Source organism: Bactrocera neohumeralis, chromosome 3 (assembly GCF_024586455.1).
Source record: "Bactrocera neohumeralis isolate Rockhampton chromosome 3, APGP_CSIRO_Bneo_wtdbg2-racon-allhic-juicebox.fasta_v2, whole genome shotgun sequence".
Lineage (NCBI taxonomy): Eukaryota > Metazoa > Arthropoda > Insecta > Diptera > Tephritidae > Bactrocera > Bactrocera neohumeralis.
In genome coordinates this window covers 20,833,068-20,853,370 of record NC_065920.1, presented here as the reverse complement: position 1 = coordinate 20,853,370, position 20,303 = coordinate 20,833,068, and the positions used below count along the sequence as shown (strand labels likewise).

Sequence of the window (20,303 nt, the reverse complement as noted above, 5' to 3'; positions counted from 1 at the left end):
CGACGCATGTGTGCGCTGATGGCTTTGGAGATGGGTGGAGATGTGCGACGCACACGAGCGAACAGCTGATCGCATGAGCTTTTAGTGTGGCTGCAGTCGTAAATAGAGCAAATGTGATTAGCGGGCGGTACTTTTTTTGCGGACAGTAGTTGGAGACTAATAGTTTTTCGGATTTGGGGCTCTGAGGGTTCGAGGGGTGCTTGTTGAGCTGTTTGTGGATGAGTAAGCGTTCGAAAAGCTGAGCACAGTGTAAATATTTACGATTGAATGCGTGATTCTGAATGCAAATAAATGTTCTCGAACTTGTTTGGAATGCCTGCGGCTAATATGGATTAAGCGACAACGAGAATAATGAAAGCATTTTTGTATTTTTTTTCGAATTTTTGTTTCAAAATTTTGTATGCAAAGTAGGATTTGCGATTTGTTGCGGTACTTAATGTATGAATTGTTCGATATAATAAATAATTGTAATAAACAAGTCACATACACACATACATACACACATGTATTGAAGTCAACAACGCATGAGTTGAGTAATCGTTGGCGCAAACAACACGTTTTCAGGGTCAAGTAAGAAGGCCTTTGGCGGCGCGAATTTTCGTGTGCTTTTTTCATAGCGCTAATCAATTAAAAGCTACGCAGCAATTGCTATATATTATATTTTATTAAATTTTCTAAAACCACTAACAAAAATAAACACATACATATGTACAGCTTAGCCTAACCAAATAAACTTATAAGAAATGCTTGATCGCACGCAGTATGGGGAATTTCAGACCCGTGCACAAGCCGCGGAAGTCGTCATAGCTCAAATCGTAGAGCGCCACACCGCCCAGTCCCTTCGTGCGCACATAGCTCGCCTTGATCGCTGCGAAGTCCGGATCATCGTAGCTCACCCACATGCCGTGTTCACCATTCTCGTCCGCCGGTCGCAAGGCATAATTGCCGTAACGCTGCTCCAAATCGGTAACTTTGCGTAACGGCGCATTCTCACCGCGATAGTCGGCATTCACGTTATTCGGCATTTTTGCGCAGATCTCCGGCCAGCTCAGTAAGCCGGCGATTTGTGATTGTAGACCAGCTGGTGCGGGTCCATCAGTTTCCGCCACGACAGGAACGCCTGATAAGCCTGAATCCGGTGTCAATTTCCATGCGCGTCCATAGGTGGCAATGCCGAGATTGATTTTAGCGCCGGGACATTGATTCTTCAACCAGTAGTCGACTTGGTATTCGATATTGTAGTGTGGTAGGCGATTTTGTTCGGTGAGCGGATAGATTGGTGCGGTATAATCGGCTTCATCGGGATTGCGTGTCGGCGTAAGGAAGTCGAAGGCTAGTAGATTGATGAACTCGAAATTGTTTTGGATTTTGGGCACATCGAAATACCCTGTAGATAGTAGACGTTAGTATTGAGTGGCGAAAAAAATAAATTTACTAAAGACAATGAAGCCAATGCCATCGAACGGAATGAGAAGAGATAATTTTTTAAAAGCTTTGAAGGTGATCAAAATGGAATGGAGGAAATCAAGGGTCCGTAGATTGATGAACTCGAAATTGTTTTGGATTTTGGGCACATCGAAATACCCTGTAGATAGTAGACGTTAGTATTTCATGACAAAAATATTTATTTACTGAGAGCCCTTAAACAAAAATCAGCGAATGGAATGAGATGAGTCCATTTTCTTAACACTTTGAAGGAGATTAAAGTGGAACGTAGGAATTTGGGGTTCCTTCTAAGATGTTTTATGTTTAAAACTTAAGTTTTCTATGTCACGGTATTGATCTAAGAAGAAGCAGAAGGAAGTGAAATCTAAATAGTGAACTTTTACAGAATGCAATGAAGTGCCAAACTGCTTTAAAGACGCTGGTAAACTCCCAACATTGTTTTCAAGCTTGAGAAAATTAAATTCTGTATTTAGGTTAGAACACCAGTGTACGCATAGTTGAATGGACCCGAGCTTTGTCGGTACGGTCAAGTGTCAAGTTGAGTTCACTAAATATTGAAGTCATAACAAGATCACAGAGTTCGATACCTAAGCCAGAAACTATAGCAAAGAAACAAGAAACGTTTGTGAAGTAAATTCAACTTAAGCTCATTAACTTTTTTGGGGTTCTGAACTGTGACCTATAAATGTCACAAATACGTAAGCTTCTGACTATAAAACCTCGTCTAACTACCAGAACTTACTTCCGAACAAATATGACCCTAGATGAAAGTTTTGGGGTTATGAACTATGAGCTATAGATGTCACAAATAAGTAATCTGTTGACTATCAAAACTCTTCTGACTAACAGACTTTCTTTGCAAAAAAATATGAGATCAGATGAAAACTTTCTAGTATCCTCTATATAATACTCACAGGTCGAATTGACATTCGGCAAAACGGTCAACGCCAACGAAAGGTTCGCACGCTGCAAGGCATCACGCAAGTTCTTTGAAAAATCTGTAAACTGTTCCTTATGCTCACTAGCCTGCGGATCCACAACGAAATCGCCAGTGAAGAGCTTCTTAAATTTCTTCCAGTAAGAGCCTACAGTGCCATGCACCTTGCGCGGTTTGTTGCGTGGCAATTGCAAGGCCAAATCCAAGCCATCAAAACCGTTACGTTTCAGCAACGCAATAGAGCTATCAATGAAACTCTGTTGGCCCTCTTTGCCGCTCTCCAAGAGACCTAGATACTTGAGCGGATTCGCTTCGTCCACATCACGATCGCCGCCAACGCTTAGAAACACCTTCATCTTCGGGTATTTCGCCTTCAGCAGCAAAATCTCGTGATAATGAAACATATCAAGATCGACATTGAGACTGTAGACCTCGTGTGTTTGCGGTTTAAGGCCAGCATAGCCGTAGATAAGGTGCGAGCAGAAGTTAAGGCCGAGTTCCAGATCCGTGGGCAACAATTTGGCGAAACCTGTCGGTGAAGCGTGTGGGTTTAATTGGGTTGTATTGTTAAAAATATATAGTAAAATGCAATACCTTGACGCAGATAACTCGCAGAATCGTAGAAACACACTAAGTTCTTATCGGCAGCTAAGGCGCTGGGCGGAATTAGCACCGCGCAGAGTAAAGCTAAAGCGTTGAGGAAACGCATACTTTTTATTTGCTTATTTTTATTGCAAGAAAATTTAAAAAATATTAATAAACACTAACGGGGAAATTTAGTAAACTTCTCAGAAGCGCTTGAAAATCGAAACTGATTGCGATTTTCGAAGTCCAACAAAACGCGGCAGTAGTTAAGCAGCGTCGTGCTGAAAGCTGAGCACGTCGCGCAAGTTGCTTATCTCATAAGTCATAGTGTTGTAGTATTTGCTGTTTGTTTATTCGAAATTATCAGGTTTTCGTTGACTCGCCCAGTGGTTCGAGGAATCAAGTACACTTAGGCAGCTTCATGTTTTTTTAAAGCTCACGTCATACGTTTGTACTTCGACTAATTGAGTACTTGAAATTACAGATTCTTGTTCATTAACAATATTAGCGTTGCTCATGAGCAAGTACAATTGTATATGAACATATATGTTCATATGTTAGTTTGTATTAATTTATGTAAATATTTTGCAAAAACAAATGCAAATCGTCACAGCTCATTTGTAAATTACAATTGATATTATTTTCATGTTTTCATGAAGTGATCTAACTCGCGGTATAATATGTACGAGGGTGGTTCTATAGGTACTTAATACACAGATTAAACCCGCACAGAATCTCTGAGGGTAGTATCGTCATACCGTTCAGTTTCAGGCGCAGCTGTGACTGTGATGCGCAGAAGCACGACCACCGACTTATTAGTGAGGAAAATGGCGTCGGGCAATGGAATTGATGGCATTTGTTCAAAAGTGAACACCAGAACTTTTTCGCTTCTTCACTGTTAGGATCCTAAAACTCTTCCCTAATAAATTCACATCCACTCTAATTAAAAATTGGATGAAGTAGTGCAGACTGGACCTCAACATTTCTTTCGATGTAGTCCGAATTCCGATGGTAAGCTTCCCTAAAATTTTAGGAGTAATATTCGACAGTCTGCACTTCTTTACTTCTTCACTCCGCACACAACCGCGATTGCCGCAAAAATACAGAGCCGCCACAAGATCCTCATGTCGCTGGCCGGTAGCACTTGAAGCAAAAACAAAGAGACGTTGTTGGCAACATAGAGGGCAGTCGGCCGGCCGGTTATAAATAACGCCGCCCCTATATGGTCGCCTGGATGCAGTAGAAGGAAGATAGGCAAGAAGGGAAGGGAAGCTTCACTCTGGGTATTGTAGTGGGTTAAACTCCTACTTATTCAGAATTGACTTTGACATAGCCAACTTCAAAGTACCGAACTCTGACATACCCAGACATACCAACTGCAAGCAATAAGTTCCGCACGATACTAACCACCACTTTGCATGCCTCATGAAACCAACTCACTTAACTCCCTTCTTCCTAAGGTCCGAACCCGTCGAAAAGCTCGTTTTCTGTGACAACCAATAACTGATTTCGATGACAGCTAACATGTTACTTTTCCCAGGCGGGTCTATGTATAAAATATAAAAAGGTAGTCCAGCATGAAACTGGGTGAGGTGGATTATTATTACTCTACACAAATGTTAAGAAATCTCTTTATAAAATGGGAATCGCGCTATATAAGGTAATGAGTTTCGAGTTTCATAAGGCTCTACTTAGCCGAATTACTAAAAAACAAATTCATTTTGAGAGTGCATTTAAGGCATGACAACGCATCCGCTCATACCCCCGAGGTCGCTATGACAAAATTGGTCAGACTAGACTACGAAGTTCAGCTATCTCCAAAGTATTTGTCGAGATTTGGTTTATGTGACTGCTTTTTATTTACAAAATTGAAAAAGTAACATATCGAACAGAAAATTTAGTCGAATGAGGAGAGATGTTCTGTGGACCTCTGAAAAATGTATTTTTCAGATAACTTAAAGAAGTTGGATCATTGCAGGTCGGGTGAATCTATCGGTCTTACAATCATATAAGTATTAAAATAATTTTGTGGGTAAAATATTATATTTATCGCACCAACCTCGTAAAAAATAACCTTAGTAAGAACAGTCATAAGAGAATATCCGCTGATAACTGCAACCCTCCCGTAAAAAATAGTTTCCACGACCCTGTTTACATTTACGCTTCGGTTTTTATGCTTGTCGGCTAACTTCTGAACTTGATGCTAAATATATATACTATACATATGAACGAGTATATACATGTGTAATTATTCCTAATCAAATATTTATTTTATGAATGAATTATGCGTCATTGCATTAAAAATAGTATTCGTTTAGATCTTCGCGAATATTCCATATGCAGTGATCAATTTCAGCAATCTTAATGACAATATTATGCGCTCAAATGGAAAATCAAGTACAAAAAAATCAAGCCGAAAATTTTAGGATGTTGGAAAAGACCTTCGGTGATAATTATTTGTCGCGAGCAAGTGCTTTTGATTGGTACAAATTATTCAAAGAGGGTCAAGAACGCGTTGATGATGAACCACGTCCGGGATGGCCATCAACATCAACTGATGATCAACATGTCAATAAAATAAAGAAATAGGTGCTTGAGAAATGACAGTCAGAGATCTTTTTGGCATCGTGGGAAGATCTGAAGGATCAGTGAAAACCATTTTAAAAGATCACTTGGGCCTAAGAAAAGTGAAAGCACGATTGGTTAAAAATCACTAATTTTTCTCGAAAAACAACGTCGCATTTACGTCAGTCAGGATGTCATGAAACGTATTATTATTGGCGATGAGTCTTATACCTATGCTTTCGTCAAAGCAGATCAAAAATTAAGGTTATGTTGACACGAAAATGCACCGTCGCTTACTGTACTCAGTTTTTCGCTAAATTTTCAACCAATATCGTGTCGCTACCAGCGACCAAGTGACTTCTGGGTACTCAGCAACCTCAAACAACCGCCTCGGGGAAACCATTTTGAGTCAATTGATGACATTTCGAGGATTGGAAAAAACGCTCGCACAAGTTTATTGGGTTCATTTTGAGGGGGACAATCAGTGGCGTATCTATGGGGGGCGAAGGGGGCCGTCGCCCCGGGCGCAACGTCTTGGGGGCGGCAAAACGATCTTCGCTGTTTTTTAAAACTCCAATTCGGGCAAAAATTCCTGAAAATTGTGTCAAAAGTGTACAAGATATAGGGCGAAAATGAGTTTTTTTTATGGCTTTTAATAAGATGTCTTGTTAATTTACTATCAATTTCCTCAAAAACCGTATTGTGAGAATTGTGGAACTTCAGAATTTGCGTGGCCTTCCTAAATTTTATATACTTAATATCGAAGAAATTTAGGTAGGTAGATAAAGGGGGGCGGCAGAACATCCTTGGCCCCGGGCCCCCAAGTTGTAGCTATGCCACTGGGGACGATATAGACTTCGAAGAATAAATTAAGAATTTGAAAATTATGAACAACTACTATTTTTTGTTAACAGTAGTATACCTGTGATCAAAAAGTAAGGTGAGGAGATGGTTGAGGTGTGGTGCGCTCTAAATTCCCTCCGTCGGGCCAAAATGTCAATAAATGATATTATTTCAGCGTTATAAATCGTTTGCGTGAAACTATTCGTCTGAAACAGCCGGAATTTTGAGCGAACAACTTTGGGTTCCTTCGCCACGATAATGCACCATGTCAAACTGCATTGGCTCTTTGCGACTTTTTGCCAAAGACTTCTCCAACATCGTCAAACATCGTATTCGCCTCAAAACGCTAATACTGAGACGCAATATAGTATTCTGACTGTATCGAGGGCTTGAAAAAGCATTGGCAAAAGTGCGTTTTATCGGTTGGGCCATACTTAGAAGGGGATGAAATTTATTTGTGGTCTTAAATACTATAATGATTTACTAGTTATCCAAGGAATTAGGTATTAATATTAAAAAGAATAAAATTAGAAAATTCAAAGAAAAATGTATAAGGTTAAATTTTTTTTTATTGTTTTTCTGTGGAGTTATATGTAGGCCAAAAACGCAGTACAAGAATCCTAAAATTAATGACACATTTATACCTATTACAAACACCTCAACTGGACTTATTGAGTTAGACACTAAGTTTGTAATATGTCCAGAAGAATACTTCGGAAACCCAATAAAGTACATAAGTATACATATAGTAAATGATCAGGGTGACGAGCAGAGTTGATTTGGCCCTAACAGTCTGTAAATACTGCTCAAAGATTTACGAGCCGTTCCTATGAAAGTTTGAAACATTTTACGTTTCCATTTTTAGGAAGCTGTTTGGATACAAGTTGTAGCATGACATATCTTCTTAATCCTTCAAACTGAGTGAAGTATTATTTGAGCTTAATGAGGCTAAGGCGCACTCAAAAAACCTATGCGTTTGGGTACTTTCTTGAACTTTTGTGAAGGAATTTGAAGCATAATTCGAACTTGAGTAAATTAAAAAAAAAAATACCACAAGCAAATTAAAATGGAAAACATACAAACGACTTCTTGCCACTGCCATACCACAGAAGAATAACATTTAATATAGAAATATTACAAAGAAAAAAAAAACAAAAAAATACTTGGGTTATATTTTCGAAACCATCTAAAAATACTCACATTTTCATTAAGCCAAGGTTGAGGTATATGCAATTATTGCTTGCTTTGTTTTTGTAAATTTTAATTACTGCGCGCACGATTGCCACGAGTTATTGTGCATCTTAAAAAAGTATTTGAAAAGTCTTAGATGGAAATCAAATACACCTGAGCACACGCGACGCCAACCAGCCGCCCCACCGCCGGCCACTCCGGTACGGTGTACATTTGTACTATGCCCTTTTCGGTTAGCAGCGCAAATGAGTGCCATCGACAGGGATAATAACTCCTGCGAGGAATTTGCTTTAGATACTTGAATGGTTATTAGACACAATGGCAATGTAATCGTAGCAACTGGGGAGGAATGAAACCCGTTCCCCAGCACTTCGTCGGGTTACAGTTAGCGCGCGCCGCCAGCTCGTGTTGCGAAAAGTTGGAAAAACTCATTTAGAAGGGGTAAGGCGTAAGGCGTGCGGGATCTAAGGCTCAGCGTAATATTGTTTTGAAGTTATTATGATTCGTGTACACGCAACCAAATATGCATTTAATGCCGCATAAATGGTGTTCGGAGCGCAGTTGGTTTAAGTTACCAAATGGACCCCGCTCGCCGCCTTCGACTCCTTTCAAACTGTCAATATGCCGCAATACTGCTTTTGTTGTGGTTGTATTTTTGTAATTAGGTTATCGCCAGGCTATTGTAATGATGAGCAAAAGAAAAACTTTAATTATTTATTGTAAGTATTGTTTGAAGTTGTTGTTGCTAATATCGTTGCCTGCTGCAGAAGAACAAAACACAAAACAGTCGTCTAAAGTTTCAACTGCATTATCGAGCACAAAGGTGTGGGAAATCGCCAACATCAAAGTGCCCTCGGCGGTAATTTTTGCTACAATTACGATTTTCTTAATTAAATTATGTTACTGTTATCTGTTATCGCTTACTTTTAAGCTAAAGACAATGAGAGGAATCGAACGGGAAGGTAACTTTTGCAGGAGTCCCCAGAGTAGTTAAATTTAATTATAAAGACCAATTCAACTTTTGGGCCTAGTTTTGAATAAAAAAATTTCCTGTACAAAGTAAAAATTATGTTGGACCATTATCTGAAAAAAAATTATGTAGAAAACTTTAAGTAAATATAAAGCATCTAAGCCTACTTTAATTGAGGAGAAACTAGAGAATCCTATAATAATTTTGATCAATACAATAACTTAAAAATAAACAAGAAGGTCGTTAATTTCGATTGCATTGAAGCTAGAACTTTACTAGTGAAGAAATTTCCATCCAATAACTTAATTTTGATCGTTCAGTTTGTATGGCAGCTACATGTTGTAGTGGTCCTATCTGGAAAATTTCCTCGACTATTGAAACGCTTTCTTGGGCAATAATTCTCGCCAAAGTTAATAAACATACCTCGTGAAATAAAAAGTCATGCGCAAAATTTTAGTGCAATTTCTCAAAAACTGAAGGATTAGTATGCGTATATACAGAGATGTGGAAAAGCTGAATCCACTTAGCTTCTTAGACTAATCAATAGGGGTGTTCAGGGTCGAAAATATAAAGTCCTGTCCCGACGAACAAAGACCAAACTCTACAAGTCCCTCTTCATTTCCGTCCAGCTATATGGTGCAGAGGCAAGGACAATGACGTCATTTGACGACTCGACCTTAGGAGTGTTCGAGAGAAAAGTTTTCCGGAAGATACATATATGGTCCTTTGCGCATTGGCGACAGTGAGTGCCACAGTTGATGGAAAGATGAGTCGTACGAGATATAGGCGACATTGAGATAGTTCAGCGAATTAAGAAACGGCGGCTAAACTGGCTAGGTCATGTCGTCTGAATGGATCAATACACTCCAGTTCTGAAAGTAGTTCGACAGAGAAAGAGAAAGACCAGTCAATCAGATTAAAGACTGTTTAAGAGATCAGGTGTGGAAGGACACCATAAGGAAGACCTGATTTTGACAGATCGTGGCGGCCATGTTTGTTTACGGATTTGTGTCAAATTTTGTCAGAGTATTCAATAAGGCTTGCCATTTCATCCTCTCATGTTTCACTTTGCTAAAACGCTTGGAAATTGTGCAAGATTATCACGTAAACTCGCGTTCTCCCCTGGCTAGACTAAATGAAAAATTATCTCAGTTGAGATCTATTTCCAGCCTAATGGCTTCGTCAGCAAAGAAATTAGTCCTTATTGGGGTGAGTTAAATACTCGTGAGGTCCAGGAAATGCAATTGGATTTCTAAAAATTTACCATTTGATGCAGATTTTGGTAGGGTAGCATCATAGGACCTGATTTCTTTCGAAATGAGGTGGGAAATGTCGCTCCCATCAACAGCGAGTATTTTTACAGGATTTTGACCGAATTTTTTCCTGAAATTTGATGAAATCGACGTGGACGATCTCTATTTCCATCAAGCACCGTCTTCATGCTCCACGTCTAAACATTGCGAAAAAAGTTTGGCGACTCGTTAATTTCGAGTATCGATCTAGCCAAATGGTCGTCAAGATTATGCCATTTAACGCCTCTAGATTATTTTTTCTGGGGGTATGTTTAATAATAGTCAATCAACAATGATCGAGGAGCTCGACGACAACATTCAGCGCACTAAAGCTGAAATTCCAGGCGAAATGCTGAACCGGGTTATCGAAAAATAGCGTGTTTGATTCATTAATGGTATAGTTATCTACGAGCAAAAAAAAAAACAGAAACCATTATGACCAAGTTTGAGTATTTTATTTCGTTTTAACATCACATGGCTCTTTTTGGTAGACCCTTTATTTCATGAGAATAACTGTATAGAGTAAAACTAATGATTTCACTTACAGCGACTCTCAGTGTATTCAAGATGAATCAAAGGACAAGGAAACCGGCCATCTTTATCAATAGCATTAAGCTGCTTATTTACCCAACTTGTTTGGGCAACTAGTCTCAGCGGAATTGCCGCATATTACAAAACCTATCAACTAGCTAGAGAAGCAAGCAATCAAATTCGGAATGAATCGATGTCCTCCTGTAATCTAGTGCGGGATCTACGGACCTCACGCGAGCCTGGTAAAGCAACACGTGTGCCGCTGAGAGATCTCCCTAGCAATATTCACCTCGCCTTAATTGTATGTGTTCTGACTGGTTGGTGTCCAATATATAAACATGTGGTGAGGCTAAAAAATCACAAATTAGAATGGAGGAAGTTAAAGTGCATTTTTTCCTCTGCTGTCAAGCTTCCGCCAGACTGAGATGTGACCGGTACAGACGAATGGTTTTCAATGAGCCAATACCCTTTTTGGAGTCAATCCTTTACACAGCTGTCAATTGATTCATACTCAGTTTGGTTGGTCATTTCATAATGAACAGACTCACTCCGGAAAATCCTTCAAATTTATAACCAAAATAATGATTCAGTTCGGCAATGAAAAAACAATGTTTGTTCAGAGATGAAGCTCCCTTTTAGTTGAATACAAACAAACAATTAAAAAAAATTGTAGCGTTTATTATATATACATTATATTAATATATTGTTGTGACACCGTCATATCCTCAGAGAGAAATTGTTTGAAAACCGGCCATAATGTTGCAGTAAATTGTAAATGCTATAGAGTTAAGTGTAATCTTGCCTGAATTGCAGGATGTTGATGTGGACGGCCTTTGGTTTTCATCAGTGCATCACCATCTCGCAAGAAACTTTTGGTAAGGGTATTGTCCCGCGTGGTGGGTCTTTGACGTGACCTCCAAGATCATGCGATTTAACAGCGATGGACTATTTTTTTGGGGGTTCCGTGAAGTTACTTGTATACACAGATAAGCCCGAGACCATTGACACTTTTAAAGAGAATACAAGACGCATTATTTCTGATATATGGCTCTGATTGCTACAATAAGTGGTCAACTGGAAATTATTCGACCACAAGTCACCATCGTTCACAAACGATCAACCTCTCGACATTACAGCGGACTGAACAGTTAGAGATTTATTTTTACCAAGTGAATAATATACCTTTTCGATACCATCACCTCTAATATTCCTCTCCAAATAAAAACCATCAGCAACAAACCCCTTTTCAGAGTTACTTAAATCATTTCACTCAAGTATCTCTAACTCAAAAATCAAGTGAGGCACAAAATTTGCCAACCCTTGATAAGAATAAAGGATAAAATAAATAGTAATGGCAGCACATGGATTGCGGTAATGTATTGCGCAATACTTTTAGGCAGCCAATTATTTTGCAATAACTCATGCAATTTTTTTGCACTTCTATTTGAGAAAAGTATTGCTTGTAATGGTTGTAAGATTTTTTGTTGTGTCTCAAAGTGTCCCACATTACTTATGAGGATTTATGTTTTTTTGAGAGAGTAAAGAAACATAATCACTAATGCCACTAAGACTTGTTGACAATAATTTTCCCACTACTTACAACCTAACAATAGCAATAACAATGCACAACAACGAGGCAACCACACATACAAAATAAATCAAAAGTTAGGTTAAGCAGAAAGAGTATAAGAATGTGAGAGTGGTGTCAGGCCAAAAGTATGAAAGAATGCAAGAAAGTTGAGGAATGTGACACGACCAATTATACAGCAAAATGCCCATAATCAGTGGCAACAATAGAAAAAAGTACTTACATACATAAATGTGGTACATAGGAGGGTGGTCCTGTAGGTATTACAAAAGAAAAAACACAGACTTTGAAAGAAAAAACCATTTTTCTCAACGTATTATTTTAGCTCGATGCACTTGTCTTTGCGATGCTACAATATCTTTGACCTGACTGAAAAATACGTTTTCTGGAGGTTTTCAAAGTAGAAGTGGTTGAAACAGAAGTTCGTGCTCCAATTCGACGAATTTGGTCGAAACGAAGGCGGTAGACACTAATTTTTCGCAAACGGGTTAATTCTTTAAGCTATTAGATGTCGTAGACACAAAGGTCTAACAGTTTCTTAGGTTCGGTTTTCGCCGTCTTCGGAGCTCATTCTTCCCTTAACAGTTACTCACTGTTTCCGAAGGACGAAAATTTTGAAAAAATGGCAAACTATTTTTCAACATCCTCCTATATCTCGATATACTTATCTCTGAGATGCTCCAACTTCTTTGACCTGACTGAAAAATAAATTTTCTGGAGGCGTTAAAAGTAGAATACGGTGGTTGAGACAGAAGTTCGGGATCTAATTCGACGAATTTGACCAAGACGAAGGCGGCAGAGCATAATTTTTCACTTAATGGATCCAGACTCTGAACGTTTTCAATATAGATCATATCTTAAGAATCCCAGAAAACCGGTAGGACATTTCTCACCGTCTTCGGAGCACTTTTGTCGGGAAAAGTCCACTGTTACGACAGTTCCTCGATCTCCCGAAAGCCGATAGGACATTTCTCGCCATCTCCGGAGCAATTTCTTCAGGTAAAACCCGGTTCGCAAGCAATCTTCGGTTCCTTGGTCTCTGGTAGGCACCAGAAGATCCACGCCTCGTCGACCATCACCAAGCCGCACAAACAAAGTTCTTTTCAGTATCTTTTAATCAAAGCTTTAACTTTGCCGGATAGTGCTATCACGCTTGAGGTGGCTTTCCGGAGTGCGAAGGCTAAATCATTATCGGACCACCCTCGTATATATGTACATATATTTATAAGCATCTATCGGCATTAGAATCCTTCAGCAAACAATGAACCTAGCTTTGTGTCTGCAAAAATTCGCCCACTCTGCGCGATGATGACACGACACACCAGCTGGATTAACACACCGCTGCTGCGAGAGTTGATATACGTACATACATCGGCGTGTATTTGGTACTCGAAATGCATCAGCAGCGATGGCGTCGAAGCGTGTAATCACTGTGTCAGAGGCGGCTGTTGTATCTACAATCTGCACGCACTCAGGCGCACGCAACAAACACACACACATACATACATATATATATTTTATATATTCGCATGTCCTGATTCATATCGAATCCTTGTTTAGTTTTGCGTTGAAAGGCATCAGATTAGTGTTTTGCAGATTTCTCATTCTTTTCTTCCCGCTCTCTAAGCAACATGCTTTCACTCGTCTTCTTTTACAATAGGCACACAAGTCTGTATGTATGTACATATGTGTTTATGTTGTAAGGATATGCTTTCCACATGTGAAGATTTGCTATTGTCTCCTAATATGTTTGTTGTTATTGTTGTTGCACATATTAATAGCTTGTCAACGTCAGCGCTTTTGTTTGTCACTAATATTTTTGCTTCCCATTTCCATTGTATTTTATTTGCTATAGTTTTGTATTGTTGTTGTTATTGTAATGCAATATTATTTACATTACAGAAAGTATGTCAAGTAAATTTGTTGTTTGTGTGTTTTTTGTCTACTTATCTGGTGGTGGTGGCAAGGTGGCGGCATTTTGGCAGGGATTAAGGGTGTTGCAAGTAGTTTGTCTGCGATTTGTGTTTTACTTTTATCAAAAATATTATTTCCGCATCAGTGACGCTTTAAGGTTGGAACGAATACTGTGAAGCAGAAGACTCTGCTGTGCTTGAAGAGAGTTTGGACTGCAGGTGGAAAATAATATTGCGTACCTTTCGGAAAAATATAGAGCTGTTATAGTAAGAGACTCTCGTCTCTATTGGCGAAAAACTGGTGCAGTGGATTTTCGTAACATTCTCTTGAGACGAATTTTTCTCCAGCAAACTATTTGCCGTAGACAGAAACAAATAATAGTCTCTTAGGGCTAGGTCCGGACTATAATTTTGATACGTAAGAAACTCTGAGGCAGCTTCTCACGAGTCACTATCGATATGTTTGGCCTAGCGTTATCCTGAGGGAACCCAGTACCACTCAAATTGACCGAACTGGCCGCTTCTTAGCGAATCTCTCCCTCAGTCGATCCAATTGTTAGCAACGCAGACCCGAATTAAGAGTTTGGTCGTAGCGGAGCAACTCATAGTAGATGATTCACTGCTAATCCCACCGAAAACAGAAAAAACTTTTCTGATCGTCAACCCTGGCTTGGTCACCATTCGCGTCGACTTGCCGTGATTCGAACAAGACCGTTTTCACTTGACTCTGTCATAAGTGATCCACTTTTCATTACCAGTGACCATCCGATTCAGAAATATACATAATGATTTTTGTACGATTCTGGAGCGATTCGCAGATGAAAATTCGGTCCATGGGGATTTATGGCATTAACTTATACGACCCCTATACTCTGATATTAAAACCTAACGCGCAAAACATTGCAGAATGCTTTACAAGATTTTACATGCCTATCGTTTTGTCGACTACTAAAGCTTATACATATCTTGAAGACTATGATACCGGGGAGACCTAGTAAAGATTCTATCTTTGCTTGACCTGGTGATACCGGGGGAAGGTAAACACATAAGAAGTCGAAAACTCGTGATCTTAGAAATGGAGTCTGCTATTCTATACTCTAGTAGAATTTGGTATAAGATAATATACCATAACATTCGAAAACGTTTTCATCCGACCGGGAACCTTTAAAGTGCATCAAAAATCGAAATTGGCACGATAATTCCACTGAAGTAAGCAAGGAAAGTATTGGTCTCACCATTGTAAAATTTCCGACAAAAAATCCGTAATTTAATAGAAAGCTTCACCAACCTGGAAAGGAAAGCTGGAAGATACTACTGCAGCAGAAGAACTTTGTAAATGTTACATAATCACATTACAAATGGGCATATTGGAAAGCAGCATTGTTTTTATAGGACAGGACGAATTGTTAGAGAGGGTAAATAAAGTTTAGAGTTAAAAATGGTAATAGATAAAAAACGGGCTCACTTTGGGACTTTCATAAAGTTCAAAAATCGAACAGGTTCCTGTAATATTGAAAGACAATTGCAGTCTTTGTCGTCAAAAGCAACCCCAAATTTATCTTTGCATGGTTCTCGAATCTTCTAAATTGAGACAGCAGTGAAACAAGCTCCGAATTAAAAAAGAGATCATTGTTATTTAGCGGACTATAAAGATGTCCGAATAGAAAAACGGGATTAGAAAGTATAAAACTTGGTTTTGTGAACTACTACTTAAAAACATCGAAGGAGTCAACATTTTTTATAAAGACGTTGGTAGAATGGCTGGAGGTGGAAGTAAGTGCCAATCTAGTTGAAAACTGATCTGCAGCAGAGCCTTGTTAGCTAACAGACATAGCAAATGACGGGTTCTCAGGTCAGGTCATATATTATTAAAAAGGAAAAGGAGATTTTCAACAAAATTGCAATGAATAAACTACACAACTGCTTTCATATGACTGCTCGAAGTCCATAAATGTTGTACATTTCACAAAGCCAAATTCGGGATAGGTAATTCCTGGGTCACAGTTAAGGTTCTGCTGTCGCATAATATCATAAACTTCTGACATTGAACTGAGCTCAAATCGCGGTTATATATTTAATGCCTTTGGTAGAAAGAGGCTGCTTAGATTAGAAAAGAAGACTGAATGTTACTACTGCCATACCAAGTATTCTGTAGTAGCAAATCAAAAGGCTTTGCAAATGTAGCATAATCACAAGACGAAAGTTGAGAGAACTGGATATGAAGAAAGGTAAGGAAGTGTCTGACTAGGTGCGAGGAACTTTATGGAGTTAAAACCCAGAGCAAATTCCTGTAATACATAGTGAAAGAGAATAGTAGTTCTCGATGTTTAAATCATTTCTATGTTATAGAGGATATAAATCTTAAATATAAATTGAGACGGCTGTCAAATATGCTAAGTATATGAAGAATCTAAGATCCAATTCAAAAATTATGAGCTGATATTTCTTTACCGGAATATAAAAAACCCCATATAGATAACGAGTGATCCAAGTAGAGACACTTTTTTCATTAGCTTTTTTTGTGCAAACTGTTCCAAGAAGACGTTTTCGAGCCAAAGTTTGTTCAGCGTTGAGGCCCATTTCTAGCTCAATGAGAATGAAAGAAAACAAAATTGGTGAATTTGGGGCCAAGAGAAACCCGAAGAGATTCAATGTGATATCAGAAAAAACCGTTCAGTGGAATCAAAATGATCAATGATGGGAATATAACCGTCAATATAAAGTCTGAAAGCTATTTTATGCTGGAGAATGCCGTTTCGATTCATGTATATGGAGATAAAACTTCGGTGAAACATCACATTTCGTGCCGGTCAAATGGCCACCAAGATCGTGTGATATCAATGCTGAACAAGTCATCTTGGAAAAACTGGACACAAGTTATCAAAAAATGGACCATGGATGGATGAGACAAAGCCGCGATCAACATTTAAAAGAGATAATCTTCAAAAATCAAATGCCAAAGAATGTTCTTTCGAATGATAGTAAACATTCCCCACTAAAGTTTCTGTGTTTTTTCTTTAAAAAATTAGGGAACCTTGAAATGAATCACGCTCTAGTTCTTAAATCTGTTAAAATGATATAACTCTGAACCTGATATTTCGCTACCGGAAAAGAAAAGTTTAGATAGCTACAAAGAGTCTAAAAATTATAAAGCAAAATCTACTGGTTTTTGCTTGGCCGAAGAGTATCAAGAATTGGGAAGAGCGTGGTAGAAGGGATTGATGTTGAGACAAGTGCAAATCGACATAAAAGTGATTCCAGCTTGTTAGGTAGCAATCAGGGTGGATAGTGGGAGCTGACATGAAAACAGGTATTAATCTTACTAAAAAGCAAAAGGAAGCTGGTTCAGGAGATTGCGATAAATAAGCTATGTATGTATGTATATCTTCTTTCATACTGCCGAACGAAGATATTTCAGCAAGACGACACTGGTGTTCATGCATGCCCCTGAAACTAACAGGAAGGGAACCAGAAGAATTGTTAAAGGTGGACGACACACCTCTCGAACTCGACATAGCAAAGCTCACTGAAATGAGGAAAACTAATAGAATTAATTTCTTCCCTGTTTTCAGTGCGACAATTACAAATTCATAATGACATTTATTTGCTTTGGCCACAGAAAAAACAAATTCAACGCCGTAAATGCGGCTCAACGGTACACAAAAAAACGAGCTAAAGAATGAATATTGACAGAAGCGCGTGCGGCGACGCCAAACTAATGTTATAAAGGAATAAAAGGACATGCAAATAAAGGAGCAACAAACAACAAACGATTACAAAGCGCATAAAAATTACGCCGAACAGCAGTCAAAATGAGCGAGAATATCAAATTATCAATTGTGGACAAAGTCAAACGAAGCGACCAAATTTTCAGGCGGACGACAGACAGCCACGCAACAAGCCAGGAAACCGGAAACCTGTGACTGTGGGCTGTGGGCGCTAATGTGTTTTATGAAGTGAGGGTGTACGCAGGAAGAGGGTGGGAAACGCAAACGATAGGCGAAATGAGCTAAAAAGCAGGTATCAAAGCGTAAAAACAAAGCGTTGAAAAAATTAGAAAGAACACCGAAAAAAGAAAGAAATTTAAATTAAAACAGCCAAGGACTTTCGGATAACTAGCAAGAAAGCGCTTTGCTGTTACTTTATGAACTGCGTGCAGTGCTTATGCGCTGTGTGAGAAGAAAAAAATTAATTTCGCGTACACGATGATGGATGATTGAATAGACGCTTGGGTGGACAGCGGTATGACAAATAGATGGATGAGGCGCTGCAAGCGCGCTTCAGATGCACGGTTGGGCGTGTGTTGATTGTATGGACAAGTGGATTGATGGACGAGTGGTTGGTTGGCTCGTAAGCTGCTAGCGGTAATAAGTTTTAAAAGGTGGTCTTGCTGCTTCTTATATTCTTCCAGCGCTGCGCTACGCGCCGGGTGACAGGTGGCTTTCCCTTGCAATTGCTTTTTATTCATTAAGTGAATTAAGCAGCAAAAATATTTTTTGTTCATTAACGTTTTTTATTTAATGATTTTTTTTTTTAATTTTTACTTTTATTTAGCCACAAAAAACCAGTCGCTTGAGCTTCAAAAGGAAAACTTTGCGTTTTTCAAATGAATTTCTACCGGTGCCTTAATGAAGTTTGCTGATGCCACAGACAATTATATATCAATGGTTTTTTCTTCTTTGCTCAAGTTGATGTGGAAAAACACATCGCTGTCTTAACGAGATAAGATGTTTGCCTTCTTTTAAGCTTTGACGTTGCTGTGTTTGTAAAAATTTAAAATTTTCATTTATTTAGCTCTTATTGAGTCGCATGAAGTTTGAGAAGTATGGAAATATAATTTTAATAAAAAAATAAAAAATATTTTTAAATAATAATGTTTGAAAAACCCACTCCTTAACCTATTGTACGCACTCTACAAAAAAATGGGATTTTTTGGATTTTTTTTAATCTTTTTGAATTGAATTTCTCTTTGTCTCTGCAATAAAATTTCGAAAAGCATATGTAGCTTTTTCTTATTTCGTGCCACAAAAACTACATCAAGTCATCATATATGAAGTACGCGGCAATTGTAATTTAAATTCCCCGTATAAATGATATTTCAAAAAAGTTTTTGCTACGTTGGTAGAACTGTCCTTAATTGCTGTGCCAAATATTGTGTGAGCACGATCTGTCAAGCAGTTTTTTAACAGTTGCTGCCTAAGTCGGTACACCTTAGTAGTGAGTTGCGATTCTTACAATGGATAAAAATATCGAACAAAGAATTTGTCCCAGATTTTGAATTTCTAACCAAATTTCGAATTTGCGAATGTTGAAAAAAGCTTACGGTGATTCACCTTAGTAGTGAGTTGCGATTCTTACAATGGATAAAAATATCGAACAAAGAATTTGTCCCAGATTTTGAATTTCTAACCAAATTTCGAATTTGCGAATGTTGAAAAAGGCTTACGGTTGAAAATATGTCTGGTCGACCTTCGACCTATTCAACTCATGAAAATATTAAAAAAGTAAAGTGCTACAGAGTTGGCAAAAGAGTTCGACATCTTTGGGTATGAAACGCGTTCTTGCTCGATTCGTACCGATAAAGATGATTTTTTTTCGAAAAGAGTACCGTCAACGGGTCTTTTTTGACATGCTGGATCGTGCGATTTCCGATCGCAGAATTATGTAGAGCATAGAGCATGCCGACATTTATCTCTCTATCCATCTACCGAACTCGACTAGCATCTTCCAGGCGGAAGTACTGGGTATAGAAAAGGCCTGCGAAGCTCTATTTGGAAAGCCACGAGAGTATACGTAAAGCAGCAATATTTACAGATAGCCATGCGGCGCTCCTAGCCTTGTCTTCGCCCATGACAAATTCCAGCATAGTCCACACTTACAAGAAGGCACTGAGCTCAATAAAAGACAAGCTCCACCTAGACTTTATCTAGGTTCCCGGCCACAGGAACATTTTCGGCAACGAAAAAGGAGACGTGTTGACACTAGCAGGAGCTTTTCTTAAGGAATCCGAAGCAGAGCTAAGATCGATCAAAAGAGAGATCAATAGACAATTTCAACAAGTTGCAAATAACAGATGGAAAACCATAACAAAATGTAATATAACTAAACAATTATGGCCAACATATGACAAGAAAAGAACTGACGACTTAGTAAATAGATCTAAGAAAAGTATCTACAGAGTAACAGGGACCATAACAGGGCACTGACCATTTAGAGAACATGCGTCCAAATGGGTATGCCCTACAAGGAACAAGGAAACAATTTTCCACTTTCTCTGTGAACGCCTAGCCTTATCACAGATCCGACACAGAACACTTGGAATCCATCAAGTACCAAACTTTGAATGGATGTCTACAAAAAGCATATCGAGTATAAGTAGCTTCATCAAAACCTCAAAATGGTTTGAAAGAGAAGGTGAAACGTGATAGCAAATATAAAAGGT

At 38.7% G+C, this 20,303-nt stretch overlaps 1 protein-coding gene across 1 annotated transcript; it reads right to left on the bottom strand.

The window, feature by feature from the left end:
- Positions 1-645: 645 nt before the first annotated feature.
- Positions 646-3,206, bottom strand: LOC126752329 (chitinase-like protein Idgf1). The gene is made up of 3 exons (XM_050463048.1): positions 2,978-3,206; positions 2,361-2,912; positions 646-1,387 (listed from the first exon to the last, which is right to left on the bottom strand). Exons 1-3 carry the CDS (start codon positions 3,090-3,092, stop codon positions 735-737), a joined length of 1,320 nt encoding a protein of 439 aa, XP_050319005.1. The 5' UTR covers positions 3,093-3,206; the 3' UTR covers positions 646-734.
- Between the last annotated feature and the right edge of the window lie 17,097 nt (positions 3,207-20,303).

What these genes read in the sequence shown, in the direction of transcription:
- LOC126752329 (XM_050463048.1), bottom strand. Translation starts at nt 3,092, where the DNA reads ATGCGTTTCCTCAACGCTTTAGCTTTACTCTGCGCGGTGCTAATTCCG. An exon ending in TGCGAGTTATCTGCGTCAAG is followed by an intron (nt 2,913 to 2,977) that starts GTATTGCATTTT and finishes CTTCACCGACAG; the next exon opens with GTTTCGCCAAATTGTTGCCC. An exon ending in GCCGAATGTCAATTCGACCT is followed by an intron (nt 1,388 to 2,360) that starts GTGAGTATTATA and finishes TACTATCTACAG; the next exon opens with GGTATTTCGATGTGCCCAAA.